At 50.8% G+C, this 16,200-nt stretch overlaps 3 protein-coding genes across 5 annotated transcripts in view; 1 reads left to right on the plus strand and 2 right to left on the minus strand.

The window, feature by feature from the left end:
- The window catches only part of PSMA7 (proteasome 20S subunit alpha 7), a 189,055-nt gene that overhangs the window by 25,994 nt on the left and 146,861 nt on the right, over positions 1 to 16,200 (plus strand). Inside the window, exon 1 of one of the 2 annotated variants that reach the window (XM_050745112.1) lies at positions 6,980 to 6,989. The exons of the other annotated variant lie outside the window; for it this stretch is intronic. The gene's annotated coding sequence lies outside the window, so the exon portion shown is untranslated. Of the gene's footprint in view, positions 1 to 6,979; positions 6,990 to 16,200 lie in introns of those variants that run through there. 2 annotated transcript variants of the gene reach the window in all.
- ADRM1 (ADRM1 26S proteasome ubiquitin receptor) overlaps positions 1 to 16,200 on the minus strand; it is an 83,453-nt gene that overhangs the window by 11,367 nt on the left and 55,886 nt on the right. The window lies entirely within an intron of this gene.
- The window catches only part of OSBPL2 (oxysterol binding protein like 2), a 59,640-nt gene continuing 44,808 nt past the window's right edge, over positions 1,369 to 16,200 (minus strand). For both annotated transcript variants that reach the window (XM_050745094.1, XM_050745095.1), the window contains exons 9-14: positions 15,848 to 15,937; positions 13,587 to 13,710; positions 10,978 to 11,106; positions 8,616 to 8,739; positions 5,877 to 5,967; positions 1,369 to 3,835 (exon numbers count right to left, since the gene is read on the minus strand). In XM_050745094.1, coding sequence (XP_050601051.1) covers positions 3,733 to 3,835; positions 5,877 to 5,967; positions 8,616 to 8,739; positions 10,978 to 11,106; positions 13,587 to 13,710; positions 15,848 to 15,937 — 661 coding nt within the window. In that variant the 3' untranslated portion in view covers positions 1,369 to 3,732. The remainder of the gene's footprint in view (positions 3,836 to 5,876; positions 5,968 to 8,615; positions 8,740 to 10,977; positions 11,107 to 13,586; positions 13,711 to 15,847; positions 15,938 to 16,200) is intronic.

Genomic DNA, 16,200 nt, shown 5'->3' on the forward strand with positions numbered 1-16,200 from the left:
TTTAAAACTTGTAAATCCCCATTTCTGCTGGGGAGAAATTTTCCCCAAAGAGCAGGACGCAGGACGCCTTATGAGGAGGCCACCAGGAATTTCTCTCGTCCTGTTCGAACCTCCTGACCTTGTGTTCGGATGTGTCTGGCAAACCGTGGCAGGTCCTTGGTGTTTAAGGCCAGTGCCCCAGATGGACAGCTCCATGCTCAGACACGTGGACAGTGGGGTGCCCGGAGGCCACCAGGGTGGCATGTGGCACTTCAAGTGCTGGGCCCTGCTGGGTCTGACATTGGCGTCCCCTGCAGCAGACTGCTTGTGAGCAGAGTTGTAGCCCTGACCCTCCAACCAGCACACATGCCGTGAGTTCTGGAGATGGTGTCTGGGAGCGGTGGTGGTGACCGGGGGCACCTGCAGGCACTGCTCTTCTGTGCCAGCTTTCCCACTTGCCAATGGAGGCTGGGAAACACATGGCGCACACAGGCGCCTCCCCACGATCAAGGCCTCTGGGACGCTGGCTCAATCTCCGCCCAGACAGCAGTCTCTGGAGGGTCTGGCCTCAGGGAAGCCTGCATCAGCAAAACGCTGGATGCCCATCAGGGCCCGGGACCAGAGCCGGCTGCCCCCACTTCCCACAACCCCAGCCTCGCCCAGTGAGAAGGCTACAGGTGCTGGTGACACCTGACCCCTCACCGGCCTCGGACACTAGGGCAGGGCAGATGTCGCATGTGGCTAGCGACTCAGATCCACACCATCATCCCGGGTGAGCCTGGTGAGCAGCGATGCCAACGTGTGCTTCACATACAGCTCTCCGGGAGGCACGCCTGTTCACCATTCTGTCTCCAGCAGCTCACAATACATATACCCTGAACCAATGACCATGGAAATGAATTCTAATTTCAATTAGCAATAGAATCCAATCAAGGTATTAGGTTCTGTTGGGGAATAAACTTGCTAGGTTTTTCATTCTGTAAGGACATCCTACATGACAAGATTAATTTTAAAAGAACCAAGGTCCTGGTACAGTAGCTCACACCTGTAATCCTAGCACTTTGGGAGGCTGAGGCAGGAAGACTGCTTGAGCCCAGGAGTTCAAGGCCAGCTTGGGCAACACAGTGAGATCCTGTCTCTACAAATTTTTTTTTTAAATAGCTGGGTTTGGTGGCATGCGACTATGGTCCTAGCTACTTGGGAGGCTGAGGCTAGAGGACCGCTTGAGCCCAGGAAGCCGAGGCTGCAATGAGCTATGATTGCACCACTGCACTCAAGCCTGGGCAACTGACCCTATCTCTAAAAGTGAATCAAGCACCAAGACCCTTGGTCAAGGCCATACTCACACTCAAACACGTGGCCCACGAGAAGGCCATCACTTTGCACACATTAAGTGCTGGCCATCTTTATTAAATAGAGATGTTTAACATTCAATAGATATCAAAGGTGACAAAAGTTAGGTCATAGTTTACGTGTTAGCATTTGCAGAAACAATAACAAATAATAAAAAGTTAAAATAACCTTTGACACACAGCTGCCTTTGCAATCAGCCTTCCTACCGTTCTTCCTCCACCTCTGGTTTGGTGTCTGTGCTCAGGGGCAGCAGAAGAGGGGCTATATCTATGCAGCCAACGAGCCCCTGAAATACCAGGAGCCTGGTGCTGGGAGAGGACTTGGAAACAAACCTGTTGGCAAATTATCTTAACCAGTAAGAATTGGAACGATCAGTAAGAAGTCGTTAAACTTCCCTAAATGCAGTCACTTTCAATGTGTCTGAGTCTCACCTTTGGATGTTCTCAGCTTTTAATCTTTCTTGGAGAATGAGCTGGTTCACAGCCGCGGTGTGGAAAAGCAGGTAGCCCTCCACCAGAGGCACATGGGCTCCACCTTCCAGCCATTGGGGATTTCCAAGTCTCCTCTTTGAAAAATGCCACAATCCTAAATCCTCAGACCCAGTTACAAGTCACCAAGTGCTTCTGTTCAGACACTTCTGAGTGGCTGGTACGGAGCTCGCAGGTCCCAAGGATGACACAGGACTCGGCACCGAACACCACTGCTTCCAACTTCCAAAGCCACACAGGACTCAGCACCAAACACCATCGCTTCCAGCTTCCAAAGCCACACAGGACTTGGCACCAAACACCATCGCTTCCAGCTTCCAAAGCTACAAAATCAAGCTTTCAAAACACATGTTCACTTCTAGAAGTGCTTCCATCACAGGTGTGGTGTGGAAACCAAGACACACGCAGGTGGCACCTGTCATTCAGAAGTGCCGGCCTTAGTAACCTGGACTCCAAGCAGCTGTGCGTTGAGTGTGTGTGCATGCACACAACCGACAGTCCTTCATTCAAAGTGCTCCACTGTGATCTCTCGTGTTGACAATTCTACATAAAGAAAATCAGTCACGGCCAGGCGCAGTGGCTCATGCCTGTAATCCTAGCACTTTGGGAGGTTGAGGCAGATTACTTGAGGTTGGGAGTTCGAGACCAGCCTAACATGGTGAAACCCCATGTCTACTAAAAATACAAAATTAGCCAGGCGTGGTGGCGCATGCCTGTAATCCCAGCTACTCGGGAGGCTGAGGCAGGAGAATCGCTTGAACCCAGGAGGCGGAGGTTGCGGTGAGCCGAGATCGTGCCATTGCACTCCAGCCTGGGCAACAAGAACGAAACTCCATCTCAAAAAAAAGAAAAAAAAAAGAAAGAAAATCAGTCACTTGATAAAGGTGAATGCTGAGATGGACACATACCTATTTTTGGTTAAATAACTTTAATTACACCACTGTAAGTAGATTCTGCCTCTGACCGTCCCACAGCACACAACCGGATGTGATTCTTGTCACTTCTATTTTAAACATGCATACTGGGAAAACAGAAACACAAGAGTGCTATGGGTACACGCGACGTGTAAAAAGAAATGAACCCCCTGAAGACATGGACATGGTGTGCGGTGACAGCCAGGCCTCACTGACGACAGGGCACGCAAGTTGGAGCCAGGACGCCTCTGAGGCGGGAGCAGTCTTGGGATTTCCTGTCATGCTCTTGATGCTTCTGCCCACTCTGGGTTGTCACGGTGATGCTTCATTTTGGACAGTATAAAACCGGTGATTAATGCATATCTTGCTCTTCAGCAAAATACTATTCAAGTAGTTTTAACTTAAATATTTTAAAAGTAATCTTTACATTATTGAAGATTGTTAAAAAATACAGAATCTGACAACTGTTCACTCAATCTGATGCTCTGAAACTCTTCACTTCTGTATTACCATAATTTAGAAGGCAACCCCTGGCCTTTATCAAGCTCTCTGCAGGATTATTTTCAAGATCCATCTTTCCCCACTGGTTCGGGTTTAAAAGACTTTCGGAACCTTCTGCCACTGCATTGTAAGGAGAACATGAACCCCTTCCCACTACTTCCCTTAGCTACACATTCTATGACTGAGAGTGAGCTGGAAGCTAAACAAGCCCCAGCTGATTTCTGCCACATACAAGGGCGCTGTGAAGAATTTCCCTGTTGAAACCTTAATGAAGACGATGATCCCAAGTGAAGCTTTATGAAGAGACGGCACAGCAGAGTGAAATGTTTGGTAATCAACAGTGAATTAGAATTACATCCTTGATCAGGGACGGTGCTGTCGCCGCGAACACAGTCGTTAGAAAAGTTGGTTTCTGCTGTGACGAGGCTCAGAGTGGCCACTCGAGGAAGTCCAGCCTCGTCAGCCTCCGGTCCCGGGCCCCAGGCCCCTCCAGGCCCTCAGTAGATATCTGGGCAGTCGGAGAAATTCCGCTCAAAGTAATCCCCTGCATACAACCAGTCGGGGGTCCCAGTGTAGGGGTTATTGCCTGGGTAGAACCACCTGCCAGACACAAGGGAGGGGTCAGAAGATGCTCAGCCCAAAAGGAAAACGCAGCCCTGCTCTGGGGGCAGGAGTGTGTTCCCCCAATTCAGCACCATCACAGTACCATGGGTTTTAAAATGCAGCCCAGGGTAACAACCTCAATGGAGGATTACTGATCCTGTGGTCACGTGAATGCTGGAACCTAAAGATATGCAGCCACCCATGTCCATTTCACTTCCCAACAAAATCTGGAGGGTTTAACTCAACACAAAATCCTCACACTGGGTGCTTATCAGAGAAGTTGCTGGAGCCTAAATAATGCCTCTCCCTTTTCAAGGCAAAAGCAGTTACACTGTTCATATTTGCTTTCATTTGAAGCAAACCAAGTATTTGATTTTTTAATTGAGGACAAAGGAAGACATTATAGGCAAAGAGAAGGTAGCACAGGGCCCGGGTGTTGGGGCTGGCTCAGCCGCCATCCGCAGCGCCCAGTTGGCACTCAGGGCCCAAGGGGAGTCCTTGGGGCTGGTTCAGCTGCCATCCACAGTGCCCAACTGGCACTCAGGGCCCAAGGGGTGTCCTTAGTGTTGGGGGTGGGGTGGGGGGGCGGCACTCACAAAGGAGAAGACATTTTCTTCAAAGGATAAAAGATCATTATTTTCACATTATGTTTTTTAACACTTTAAAAAAACAATGAAGAGGCCGGGCACAGTGGCTCACGCCTGTAATCCCAGCACTTTGGGAGGCCGAGGCGGGCGGATCATGAGGTCAGGAGATCGAGACCACAGTGAAACCCCGTCTCTACTAAAAATACAAAAAATTAGCTGGGCGTGGTGGCTCATGCCTGTAATACCAGCTATTCGGGAGGCTGAGGCAGGAGAAAGGCATGAACCCAGGAGGCGGAGCTTGCAGTGAGCCAAGACTGCGCCACTGCACTCCAACCTGGGCGACAGAGTGAGACTCCGTCTCAAAAACAAAACAAAACAAAACAAAACAATGAGGAAAGGTTAACTATTTTAAAGCTGATTTTTCTCTGGATTAAGGGCAAATTCCAAATATCAAACCATTCAAAGCCTAGTATTAAATTAAATTGGAAGCCCAAACAGTGAGAATTGGTTTCAAAATGCCAGCCACAAGTAAATCACTGGATACCATTGTTATTGGGCCTTGAAAATGAATCCTACCAAGTAGGTGGCCTAACAGAATTAAGATGCTTCACAAATACCCAAAGATTGTTCTAACGAACTAAAACCTTTTACTTATAAATACATTTAAAATTATACTTATTACAGTACATTACTGATTGAATCCTTATTCGATGGTTCTTTTCTCTTATGACTATTATAGAATAAACTACAGCCAGCTTAGGACAGTTACAGAAACAGGAATCATGTCCTGGCAGCTGATGCTTCTGTGAGACCCACGCGGGCCCACGCCATCGTCCCAGCCTCTGTGTGCACAGATGCCACGGCACAGCACACGGGATTTAATTTTCACAAAACCTTTCCAGGTCACAGTGTGAAGATCAGCCTGAGTGGCGCTGACAGGAAGATGTGGTATTGGTGTGACAGGCGCGGCCTCCACACGGTGCCACCTCCCGACCCACAGGGGCTGTGGCCCTGGGGGACCTCAACACTCACCAGCTGTATTTTCCTAAAGGGAGCAGCCACATTCAGGCAACATTTTCTCTTTAACTTTGCCACAGTTGAGAAGAAAGCTTTGGGCCAACACACCATGAGGCCCGGCAGTAGGCCCAGGTCTGAGGTGACAGGCGCTCTGCACAGGCCACCCCCAGCCGGATGGTCTCGGCAAAGTGTGCACTAAGTTGGGATGGGCTCTCACCTGGGCAGTGGGAACCACATGGGTCAGGGGCAACCACTGGTGTCACTACCTTAATGGAGCCATGGAACAGCAACTGTCCAGCCACAGGGGTGTGGGGGTGAGAGAAGGTGCTCCCCACCATCCCCAGATGTGTGTGGGGCCTCCTGGCTGTCCCCAGGTGTGTGTGGGGCCTCCTCACTCCTTGCTGCCCCAGCCTGCGTGGCTACCACCTACTCACCTCGTCTGCCACTCCGCCTCCTCCCTGGCCCGCTCCCTCCGCGCTTCTCTCTGTTTCTCCTCCAGCCGCTCCTTCTCCTGGCTGGCCAGATCTAGGATAGAAACAAACAGTTTAGGTTAGACAGAGACCTCAGAACCGTACCCTGCCACCCCCCGTGCACCTAGATCTCTAGATGGCATGTCTCACTGTGGCTGGAATGCCACAGACAACAGCTTTTCTGATTGGGAAACCAAACACAATCACAACTGCCGAGGCCAGCTGCCAGTGCGCCAACGGGGCCCTTCCCAAATGGAGCTGAGCAGAGTGGGGGGGCTGCGTGTGCTGCACGTTCTACGACAGCGCGACTCAAAGTCTGCGGGTGCAGGAGTCTGAAGGACAGGCAGGGCCTGAGCACCACCTGATGCCCTAGTGTGTAAGCAGGCGCTCAGGACGGGAAGCCAGCCCCACCATGGGCTGTGCAAATCAGAGCCCATCTTTCAACCAAAGACGAGCTCCATTTAGCCTTAACCTTCCAGGGTAACTGCCATGTGGCTTCTGTGAAGGACTGGGCATATATTCTGAATACAAAGCATGAGAAGTTACATCCCTTCCCAAGTTACACTCCTCGTGAGCTGGGTTTCTCTCCGAACACATCACTAATTCAAGCCAGGTGCGGTGGCTCATGCCTGCGTCCCAGCACTTCCAAGGGCTGAGGTAGGCGGATCGCTCGAACCCAAGAGCTGGAGACCAGCCTGGGCAACATGGCAAAACTCCATCTCTATAAAAAATACAAAAATTAGGCCAGGTGCAGTGTAATCCCAGCACCTTGGGAGGCCAAGGCGGGTAGATCACCTGAGGTCAGGAGTTTGAAACCAGGCTGGCCAACATGGTGAAACCCTGCCTCTACTAAAAATACGAAAATTAGCTGGGCGTAGTAGCAGGTACCTGTAAACCCAGCTACTCGGGAGGCTGAGGCAGGAGAATCTCTTGAATCTGTGAGGCGGACGTTGCAGTGAGCCGAGATCACACCATTGCACTCCAGCCTGAGCAAAAAAAAAAACAAAAAAAAAAACCCTGGCCGGGCGAAGTGGCTCACATCTATAATCCCAGCACTTTGGGAAGCCGAGGCGGGGGGATTGTGAGGTCAGGAGATTGAGACCATCCTGGCTAACACGGTGAAACCCCATCTCTATTAAAATATATAAAACATCAGTCAGGCGTGGTGGTGGGTGCCTGTAGTCCCAGCTACTCGGGAGGCTTAGGCAGGAGAACAGCCTGAACCCAGAAGGCGGAGCTTGCAGTGAGCCGAAATCGTGCCACTGCACTCCAGCCTGGGGGACACAGCAAGACTCTAAAAAACAACTTGCAAAAATTAGCCAGGTATGGTGGCATGCACTTGTAGCCCCAGCTACTTGGGAGGCTGAGGCAGGAGGATCGCTTGAACCTGGGAGGTTGAGGCTGCAGTGAGCCAATATCGCACCACCTTACTCCAGCCTGGGCGACAGAGTGAGATCCCGACTCTAAAAATAAATAAATGAAACATCACTAACTCAAAACCCAGGACACTTTAGATATGCCTCCTCAGCCAGGAGGTTCCCTGCAGATTCCATCGAGATGAGTGAGTGAGAGAGACAGTTGTTCATCAGCCACGTTACAGATGAATGCTGCATGCAGAGCCCACCGGGAGAGTGTGAGGCTGCAGGATACGCCACACACGGGCCAGTGACTGCACTGAGGGCTACACGGATCCTCACGGTGGAACACCTGCAGTTTTCAAAATGTAATCTTAACTTTTGTTTAATAATAAAAAATGAGGAACTTGCACTTCGTTTTTACTGTGTTTTTTGTTGTTGTTTATGAGACAGGGTCTCGCTCTGTCGTCCTGGCTGGAGCGCAGTGGCACAATCTCGGCTCACTGTCACCTCCACCTCCTGGGTTCAAGTGATTCTTGTGCCTCAGCCTCCCAAGAAGCTGGGATTACAGTTGGACACCACCGTGCCTGCCTAATTTTTTGTATTTTTAGTAGAGATAGGGTTTCGCCATGTTGGCCAGGCTGGTTTCGAACTCCTGACCTCAGGTGATCCACCAGCCTTGGCCTCCCAAAGTGCTGGGATTACAGGCGTGAGCCACCGCGCCTGGCCTAGGACTTGTACTTTGTATGTATTCTTTTTCTTTTTTTTTTTTTTTTTTTTTTTTTTTTTGAGGCGGAGTCTTCACTCTGTCGCCCAGGCTGGAGTGCAGTGACACCATCTCAGCTCACTGCAAGCTCCGCCTCCCGGGTTCGCGCCATTTTCCTGCCTCAGCCTCCCGAGTAGCTGGGACTACAGGCGCCCGCCACCGCGCCCGGCTAATTTTTTGTATTTTAGTAGAGACGGGGTTTCACCGTGTTAGCCAGGATGGTCTCGATCTCCTGACCTCGTGATCCGCCCGCCTCGGCCTCCCAAAGTGCAGGGATTACAGGCGTGAGCCACCGCGCCCAGCCTGTATGTATTCTTTTTCATTTCATTTTCTAGTAATGTAATTTTAATTTATTTACAAAAGGTTTGGTCTGAGGCAGGCAAGAGATCTTTAAAGCTCATCACCGCAGATGGTCTGAGAAGCCTAGCTGGAAGGCCTGCAGCCTGCCTGTTTGTTTAGGGAGAGGGACCAGGCTCCCCTTTTAGGGGAGAGCCTGGCTTCTGCCACCGAGTGCTTTGTGCTCTCCCACCCTAGCCAGGGCGCCCTTGGCCCCAGCTCCCTCCTCTGACTGCAGGGACGCACCCATGTTGCCATTCTCCATGCCGCGGATGTCAGGGCGCAGGCGGCAGTCCGTAGGCGGCAGGGTCTTCTCCATGCCTGTCTCCAGCTCGTTGAGGCTCACAGTGAAACTGGTGAAATTATACATCTGTGGAGCAGGCACAGAGATGCGACCTCAGCAGGGCCTCTGAACCATGGACGATGCTCCAAGACCCCCAGTGGGCCTCTGAAACCCACAGGTGCTACCTGACTGCCACCATGGGAACCTACTTCCACTCACGTCTTCCACCCGCAAATTCCATGCCTCTGCCATCTTCACTAAGTGCGTATCATGCACTGTGGCCGTAACGTTTGCACTTTGAGGTGTAACAGCAAAACTCACACACATTTCTTTTTCTATCTTCACAATTTCATTGACAGATTTGTCACCAGCTTGCTGGAAACACTTCGGCCACGCTACCTGTCTCCCGCTCCTAAACCCTCAGCTTGTACCTGCTCCTTCCCTGCCCTCAGCCACACCTGCCCACAGATTCCTCCTCTTTACCCCTGCAGCTGCCAAAGCCTCAGCCCTGGGAGCAAGTTAATCTGTCACATTAAAAACCGGAATGCTTAGGGCATGACAGTCCCCCCGTGCCTAGGACAACCAGAGCCTTGCTCTGCCTGACTTCTGGCTTGCAGCTGTCTGCTCAGTGTCTCGTGGACATCACACCCGAGCGGGCCTGTAGCAGCACCCTGCACCCACAGCCTCCCGGCCTCTGCACCACAGCCTCCCGGCCTCTGCAGCCCTCAGGGCCCCGGCTCCACTCAGGTCCTCCTGCCACAGCCAGGCCCTCCAGCCGCCACCCGTGTCCTCCTCTTCTGTTGCTGCCCTCACAGCATATCAACAAGCAGCCAGAAAGGCCACAGGAAACATCAACCGCACCCGTCATTCCCTGTTCAAATGATTCATGGTGCCCCATGTCACTCATAACAAATACTGAAGTCATCTGGAGACCCCTGCACTCCCCCCACCCTCATCCTCATGGCCCCCTGGGCCTTCTAGCCCTCATACACTAGTCTACTCCAGGGGGCTCTGCCCTGGCTGTCCCCTCCGCCCAAATGCAATCCCTAGACACCCCCACCCCTACCCCATGACTGAAGCCACAGCACTCAGATGCCCTCCCTAGCACCCAAGGCACCACCTGCCCCACCTCCCTGCTGGGACCTCATCCGCCTGGTCCCAGAGCCCAGGCCCACAGGGCCTGGCAGGCAGAAGGACTCAACACATATGCTGAGCCAAAGGCTGGAAGCACAAGTTATCGTTAAAGAGACTTCCCTGAAAAAATACATAAGCAATTTTCCTAATAATAAATTTAAAATACCAATAGTATCGTTGGCAGGCCACAGTGTCTCATGCCTGTGGTCCCAGCAACTCAGGAGGCCAAGGCAGGAAGATTGCTTGAGGCCAGGAGTTTGAGACCAGCCTGGGCAACATAGCAAGACCTCCTCTCTACAAAAAATAGAAAATTAGTCTGGCATGGTGGCACACGCCTGTGGTCCTTGCTACTTAGGAGGCTGAGGTGGGAGGATCACTTGAGCCCAGAACTTGGAGACCGCAGTGAGCCAAGATCACACCACTGCACTGCAGCCTGGGTGACAGAGCGAGACTCTGCCTCTATCAAAAAAGAAAACAGCATTGTTAAAGCAGTTCATGCTCTAATCAAATGATAACAGCGACTGTTGAGATAACGTGTTTAGAGTGAAGGTTTTGCTTCCTTTTCTGTATTTTACACGTTCTGCTCTGTTTATGGGACATAAAAAATTGCATAAGTTGCATATATTTTATATATAAATAAGAATTTATAAAAGATACGAAAATATTACATGTGATATTTATCATATAACCATATATCACATTTTGTCATAAGACATGTAGTTTATCTATATTTAATAAAAATTATAAGTGAAATTTTCAAAAATATATATCACAATGCATTTAAGCATCTAAATTGACAAGTTAGAAAAGCAATCTCCCGAACAAGTCTGGAAGGCTCTTTTGATAAGATGCACTCGGTGTGGGCCTTGGCCGGCAATGGCTGCGTCTGTCTGATGTTCCCAGGGGAAGCACAAGCATGTGTGCCTGGAGCAGCGGTGCCCGGCCCCAACAGCGGGCCCCAAGGCAGGCAAGCACAGGGCTGGGACACAGCTCCAGGGACAACAGAAGCCAATTCAACACGGGCAGAGGCCCCTCCGTCTGCTCTGGGACAACAGGCTGAGGCAAGGTGGCACACAAGGGCCCAAGGACAGGGAAGAGCCGAGGTGCTGGGCTCAGGGGGCAGGTCTGATGTGGGCAGGCAGTAAGGCCTGGCCTCACAGCGGGGGCGTCAGGCCACAGAGGGACACAGACCTGGGCAGAGTTGGGGGGCCGGGTGTTGATCCTCCAGAGCAGCTTGCTGCCGGGAATGACCTGCACGGTCTCCTGGGCCACAGGCACGTCGTCAGCCACATCGCTGTCAGCCTTCCCAGAGCTGTCATCCTGAAACACAGAACCCTGCTGGGTGGCTGTCCACGGCCAGGCCGCTCTTGGCCAGGAGGACAGCTATTCTCAGAGCACCTTTCAGACCAGTTACCATGCCTGAGCAGAGCCAGGTGGCCTTTTTTTTTTTTTAGACGGAGTCTCGCTCTGTTGCCCAGGCTGGAGTGTAGTGGTGCGATCTCGGCTCACTGCAAGCTCCGCCTCCCGAGTTCAAGAGATTCTCCTGCCTCAGCCTCCTGAGTAGCTGGGATTACAGGCACCCACTACCACACCCAGCTAATTTTTTGTACTTTTAGTACAGACTGGGTTTCACTATGTTGGCCAGGCTGGTCTCGAACTCCTAACCTCAGGCAATCCACCTGCCTCGGCCTCCCAAAGTACTGAGATTACAGGCGTGAGCCACCACGCCCGGCCTTTTTTTTTCCTAAACTAAGGACAAAATCGAATTTCCTCTCCAGTCTATGACACTGTCTGTCCATCACTGTATGGAGAGGAGCTGGACCCCAGTCCCTAAAGCAGCTCACACTCCCTTCGTGGGGCTGTGCTGTGTGTTCTAACTGATACCAAAAGCAGAGACAACAGGAGGTCAGTGGCCAGGCGTGTTCCCCTTCGGGAGACGCGGTACACGTGACACGGCACTTCACGGAGTCTGAGCGCGACTACGCCGCGGTGCTTCCAAGCAGTATGTTCGTTCTCACGCACGGCACCTCTCCAGAAGGCAGGTTCTGGGACTGAGAGCTTTCTAGATGGCGCAGCTTTGCCCTCCATCAAGAAATGGCTCCTGTGTGGGGATTTCAGACTCTCTACATCCTGATGAAAAGAAAAAACCTGCCACATTGCTTCTCAAAATCAATGGGTCCTAGAAAAGGGAGAGAATGATTCCAGATGCAGCTGTGCAAGGAGATGACTGAAAACAAGCGAGTCCAAGCCCAGGGCTTCCTGCACCAGCAGGGCTGTATTCACACTGGCTGTAGGCCCCGTGGCCCCAGGCTGGGCGAGGGGGAGCCGCGGCTCAAGGACAAGCCTTCACAGAAAACTCTCCTGTTTCTAGGTCACCTCAAGGAGTAGGAAAGCATCAAAAAACATCACTAAATGGATTTACCCTGCTAGGTCTGTCTAGTGTGTAAGCAGAAGTTTCCTTTTTAAATAAAAGAGGGTGATTAGAAAAGGTGTCTAACAGTACATGAATACTACAACATAAAAAACACTTGGGATCCGGAGGAGGCTGAACGTTTCCGTTAAATAAATATCGAACATTTCAGGCTTGGTACATTCCAATTCATTATGTAGAAAATATGACACCTCTTTTGAACTATCGCTTTTATTTTTAAGTTCAAGAACAACTAGTTTTAAGGTAATAAGTATTCCAAAGCTCTAGGGGGAAAAGCCTTGCCAATACTTTCTGGCTGTTGAATATATTATCTGGTACTCACAACTAAAAACAAAAAATTGAAATTCACTTGATTTTTAAAAATATGTCTAGGCTAACTCAAAGAAAGCGAGAAGATTTATTAAGAAGGACCCAGAACCTGGAGTTTCCAGAAAAGAAATGGCCTTGGCCGGGCGCAGTGGCTCAAGCCTGTAATCCCAGCACTTTGGGAGGCCGAGACGGGTGGATCATGAGGTCAGGAGATCGAGACCATCCTGGCTAACACGGTGAAACCCCGTCTCTACTAAAAAATACAAAAAAAAACTAGCCGGGTGAGGTGGCGGGCGCCTGTAGTCCCAGCTACTCGGGAGGCTGAGGCAGGAGAATGGCGTGGACCCGGGAGGCGGAGCTTGCAGTGAGCTGAGATCCGGCCACTGCACTCCAGCCTGGGAGACAGAGCGAGACTCCGTCTCAAAAAAAAAAAAAAGAAATGGCCTTGCCTGAGGTTCCCTCAGATACTTCCAGCCATGGGGGCCAGTGACTATGTATGACTCTAGGGCACTGGGGCCCACAGTTTATAGCAGCAGCCTCTGTGCAACCAAAATATAGATAAATCGGCTGGGTGTTGTGGTTCATGCCTATTAGTAATCCCAGCACTTTGGGAGGCCGAGGTGCGAGGACTGCTTGAGCCCAGGAGTTCAAGAGCAACATAGCAAGACCCCCATCTCTACAAAAAAATAAAAATTATTCAGGCATGGTGGTGCATGCCTATAGCCCTAGCCACTTGGGAGGCTAAAGAGGGAGGACCACTTGAGCCTGGTAACTGGAGGCTGCAGTGAGCTATGACTACACCACTGCACTCCAACCTGGGTGACAGAGGAAGACCCTGACTTGGGGGAAAAAAAAAAAAACGGAAAGAAATACAGATACCCCCCCCACTGATACTGGACCCCACAACACGTGGTTCAACTGGACAAATTCTGCACATTCATCTCTCCTGCTGGGGCCCAAAGGCTCCCTGCGCCCCTGGCAGGTGAGTTAAAGGCAGCAGCAGCCTGACAACCCTCAGCGCCCAGGGCTCAGCTCTGCCCAGGGATGCCCCGGCCCTTACCAGCTTGGCCTTTCTCAGGTGGTCGCCTCTCCTCTCCTGCTTCTTGAAGGATTCATATGAAACGGGATCTATGCCCCACAAACATTCCGTCCATTTGCCATAGATCACAAAGAGCTTCTTTTTGCTGTAATTAAATGGGATTTTTAAAGCCAAGTTTTAGTCATTACAAACCATTTGTCTAAACACGTAGCACCTTAATTTTGACCCTGGAATAAATCCTCCTCAGGCATGCTTTCTTACACATTTTGGGACATCTCTGGACATGAATGCAAAGATGAAAATCTGCATTCTGGGACCATTCCGAGCCCTGATACACACCATGGAAAGGAAAATGAAAGGCCAGAAACCTAAAGGATGGACAGCCCACGGGGCTGCAGGAGACGGGAAGGGATGGAAACCCAAAGGAGAGCCGGCCCTCGGGGCTACAGGAGATGGGAAGGGGCAAAAAAAGAGCGAGCGTTTTAAAATGTAAAGCTGCAGGCACCCACTGATCATTTTCAACATGCTGAAAGTGCTGTGTGTGTCCTTCAGCCCTTTTCTATCCATCGGTGCAGTCAATGTTGCTTGATCTTTGGTTCCCCACCTGCCTGTTTTCATCAATAACAACCCAGAGACCTTCGCAGAGTGGCCACTAGAGCTCTCGATTCCAAAAGGGATGACGCCAAATAGTGCCAGGCTCCATTTTCTTTCTCTTTTCGCCTCTTGCTGGGAAGAGTCAACCGCGACCACAGACCCCCTGGAAGTGCAGCTCTGACAGGCTCAGGACCCAGGAGGGGAGGGTGTCTCTCTGCCCTTGCAGAGTCGGCACACAGACACGGGGAACTGGGCCAGGCCTCACCTAGCAGACAACCTGGGGACAACTCTCTGTCTCCAAGGACAGAGCACCCTTAAATTTAGGATGGGAAACCGGAAAACCAAAACACACTTTACATGCACTCACTGAGGGTCAGCGAGTCTGGCCTCAGGGCCCCCACCCAGTTCTGGAAAAACACGCTCTACATGCACTCACTGAGGGTCAGCGAGTATTGGCCTTGGCGCGCCCACCCATTTCTGGAAACAGACAGCCAGCTGCTCCCTGGGCTGAGTTCCAAGGGGCAGAGGCATCAAGGCACTGTAAGACTGCTGTCCCTTCTAGGTCCACACGTTGATTCTCACATGTTTTATGGGAGAAATGGTCAGTCATAAGCCTGGCCATTTTATTTAAAGGCTGTTGAAACAGGTACATTTCTGGTATATATTAGAGGGTGGACAGAGCAGAAACACCAACTGTCTTATTTTTTTTTGAGACAGCCTCTTGCTCTGCCACCCAAGCTGGAGTGCACTGGCATGATCTTGGCTCACTGCAACCTCCACCTCCTGGGCTCAAGCAATTCTTGTGCCTCAGCCTCCCGAGTAGCTGGGATTACAGATGTGCGCCATCACACCTGGCTAATTTTCGTATTTTTAGTAGAGACAGGTTTTAGTAGAGACGTATTTTTAGTAAAGACAGCCATGCTGGCCAGGCTGGTCTCGAACTCCTGACCTCAGGTGATCTGCCCACCATGGCTTCCCAAAGTGATGGGATTATAGGCGTGAGCCACTGCACCTGGCCCTGTTTTACATTGGGGGCTAGTTTCTAACGGGAAATGTCTAAATTTTAGGAACGAGAAGGAACTTCATGACATTCTATGGCTCAAATTCCTTACTGGAAAAAAAAAAATTGAGACCCAGATTACAAAGTAATTAACCCAAATGGAGAGAAAAAAAACTGAAAAATTTGCTAAAACAGTACTGACCATTTCTCTGTTCACAAAAACTTGTGAAAGTCCCTGATTCAGACTGGAGTGAACCGGTCATGTGACACGGACACCCCACCAGCTAACACATTTGAGTCTCGCCTGACAGTATGCACGGGGTGCCCTGCCGGGGGAGGGAAAGCGTAAGGCCACACTTCCCACCTCAGCTCTGCTGCAAAACGCAGTCTCGTCTCATCTCCCAGTGAAAACGGCTGACTTCTCGAGACAATGTTATCAAAAGAAGATGGCCCCAGTAACAAGCCACCTAGAAACTACATTCAAAAATACTCTTCATTTCCTTGTATGCTCAATAACAAAATGTCTTTCCAAAACAAAAAGGAGTCATACTTCTGGACCATGAACAGATGGCACGGTGTACCCGTGTCTCGTGCACATCGGCACATGCAGGCCCAGGAGCACCTGAGCCCTCTAACGTGGACGCACAGGCTGCAGTGGTGCCCCATGAACCACCTGGCAAGGACCTACTTTTTGTCTTGAATGTGTCCTTCCACCTTGTGAAGTTCTTTTCCGAATAACCCACACGGTTTAAAGTGAAGCACACACTTATGTCCAGTTCTGTGGGAAAACAAACACAGGTTTCTGCTGCAAGACAGCAAACAGGCAGAAAGGGCAACTCTGTAACGGGAGAAGCGCGATGGAGGACCCTGGAGCAGGCGGGGGCTGACTGCAAATGGGTGCGGTGGGCCTTTGGGGCGATGGAAGTGTTTGAAACTGGAAATGTTGGAAATTGGAGCGATGGAAGTGTTTGAAACGGGCTGTGGGGATAGCTCCATGATTCGGTCAATTTATTAAAAATCACTTAAGTGTCCACTCAGAAC

The sequence above is a fragment of the Macaca thibetana genome, chromosome 10 (assembly GCF_024542745.1).
Source record: "Macaca thibetana thibetana isolate TM-01 chromosome 10, ASM2454274v1, whole genome shotgun sequence".
Classification (NCBI taxonomy): Eukaryota; Metazoa; Chordata; class Mammalia; order Primates; family Cercopithecidae; genus Macaca; species Macaca thibetana.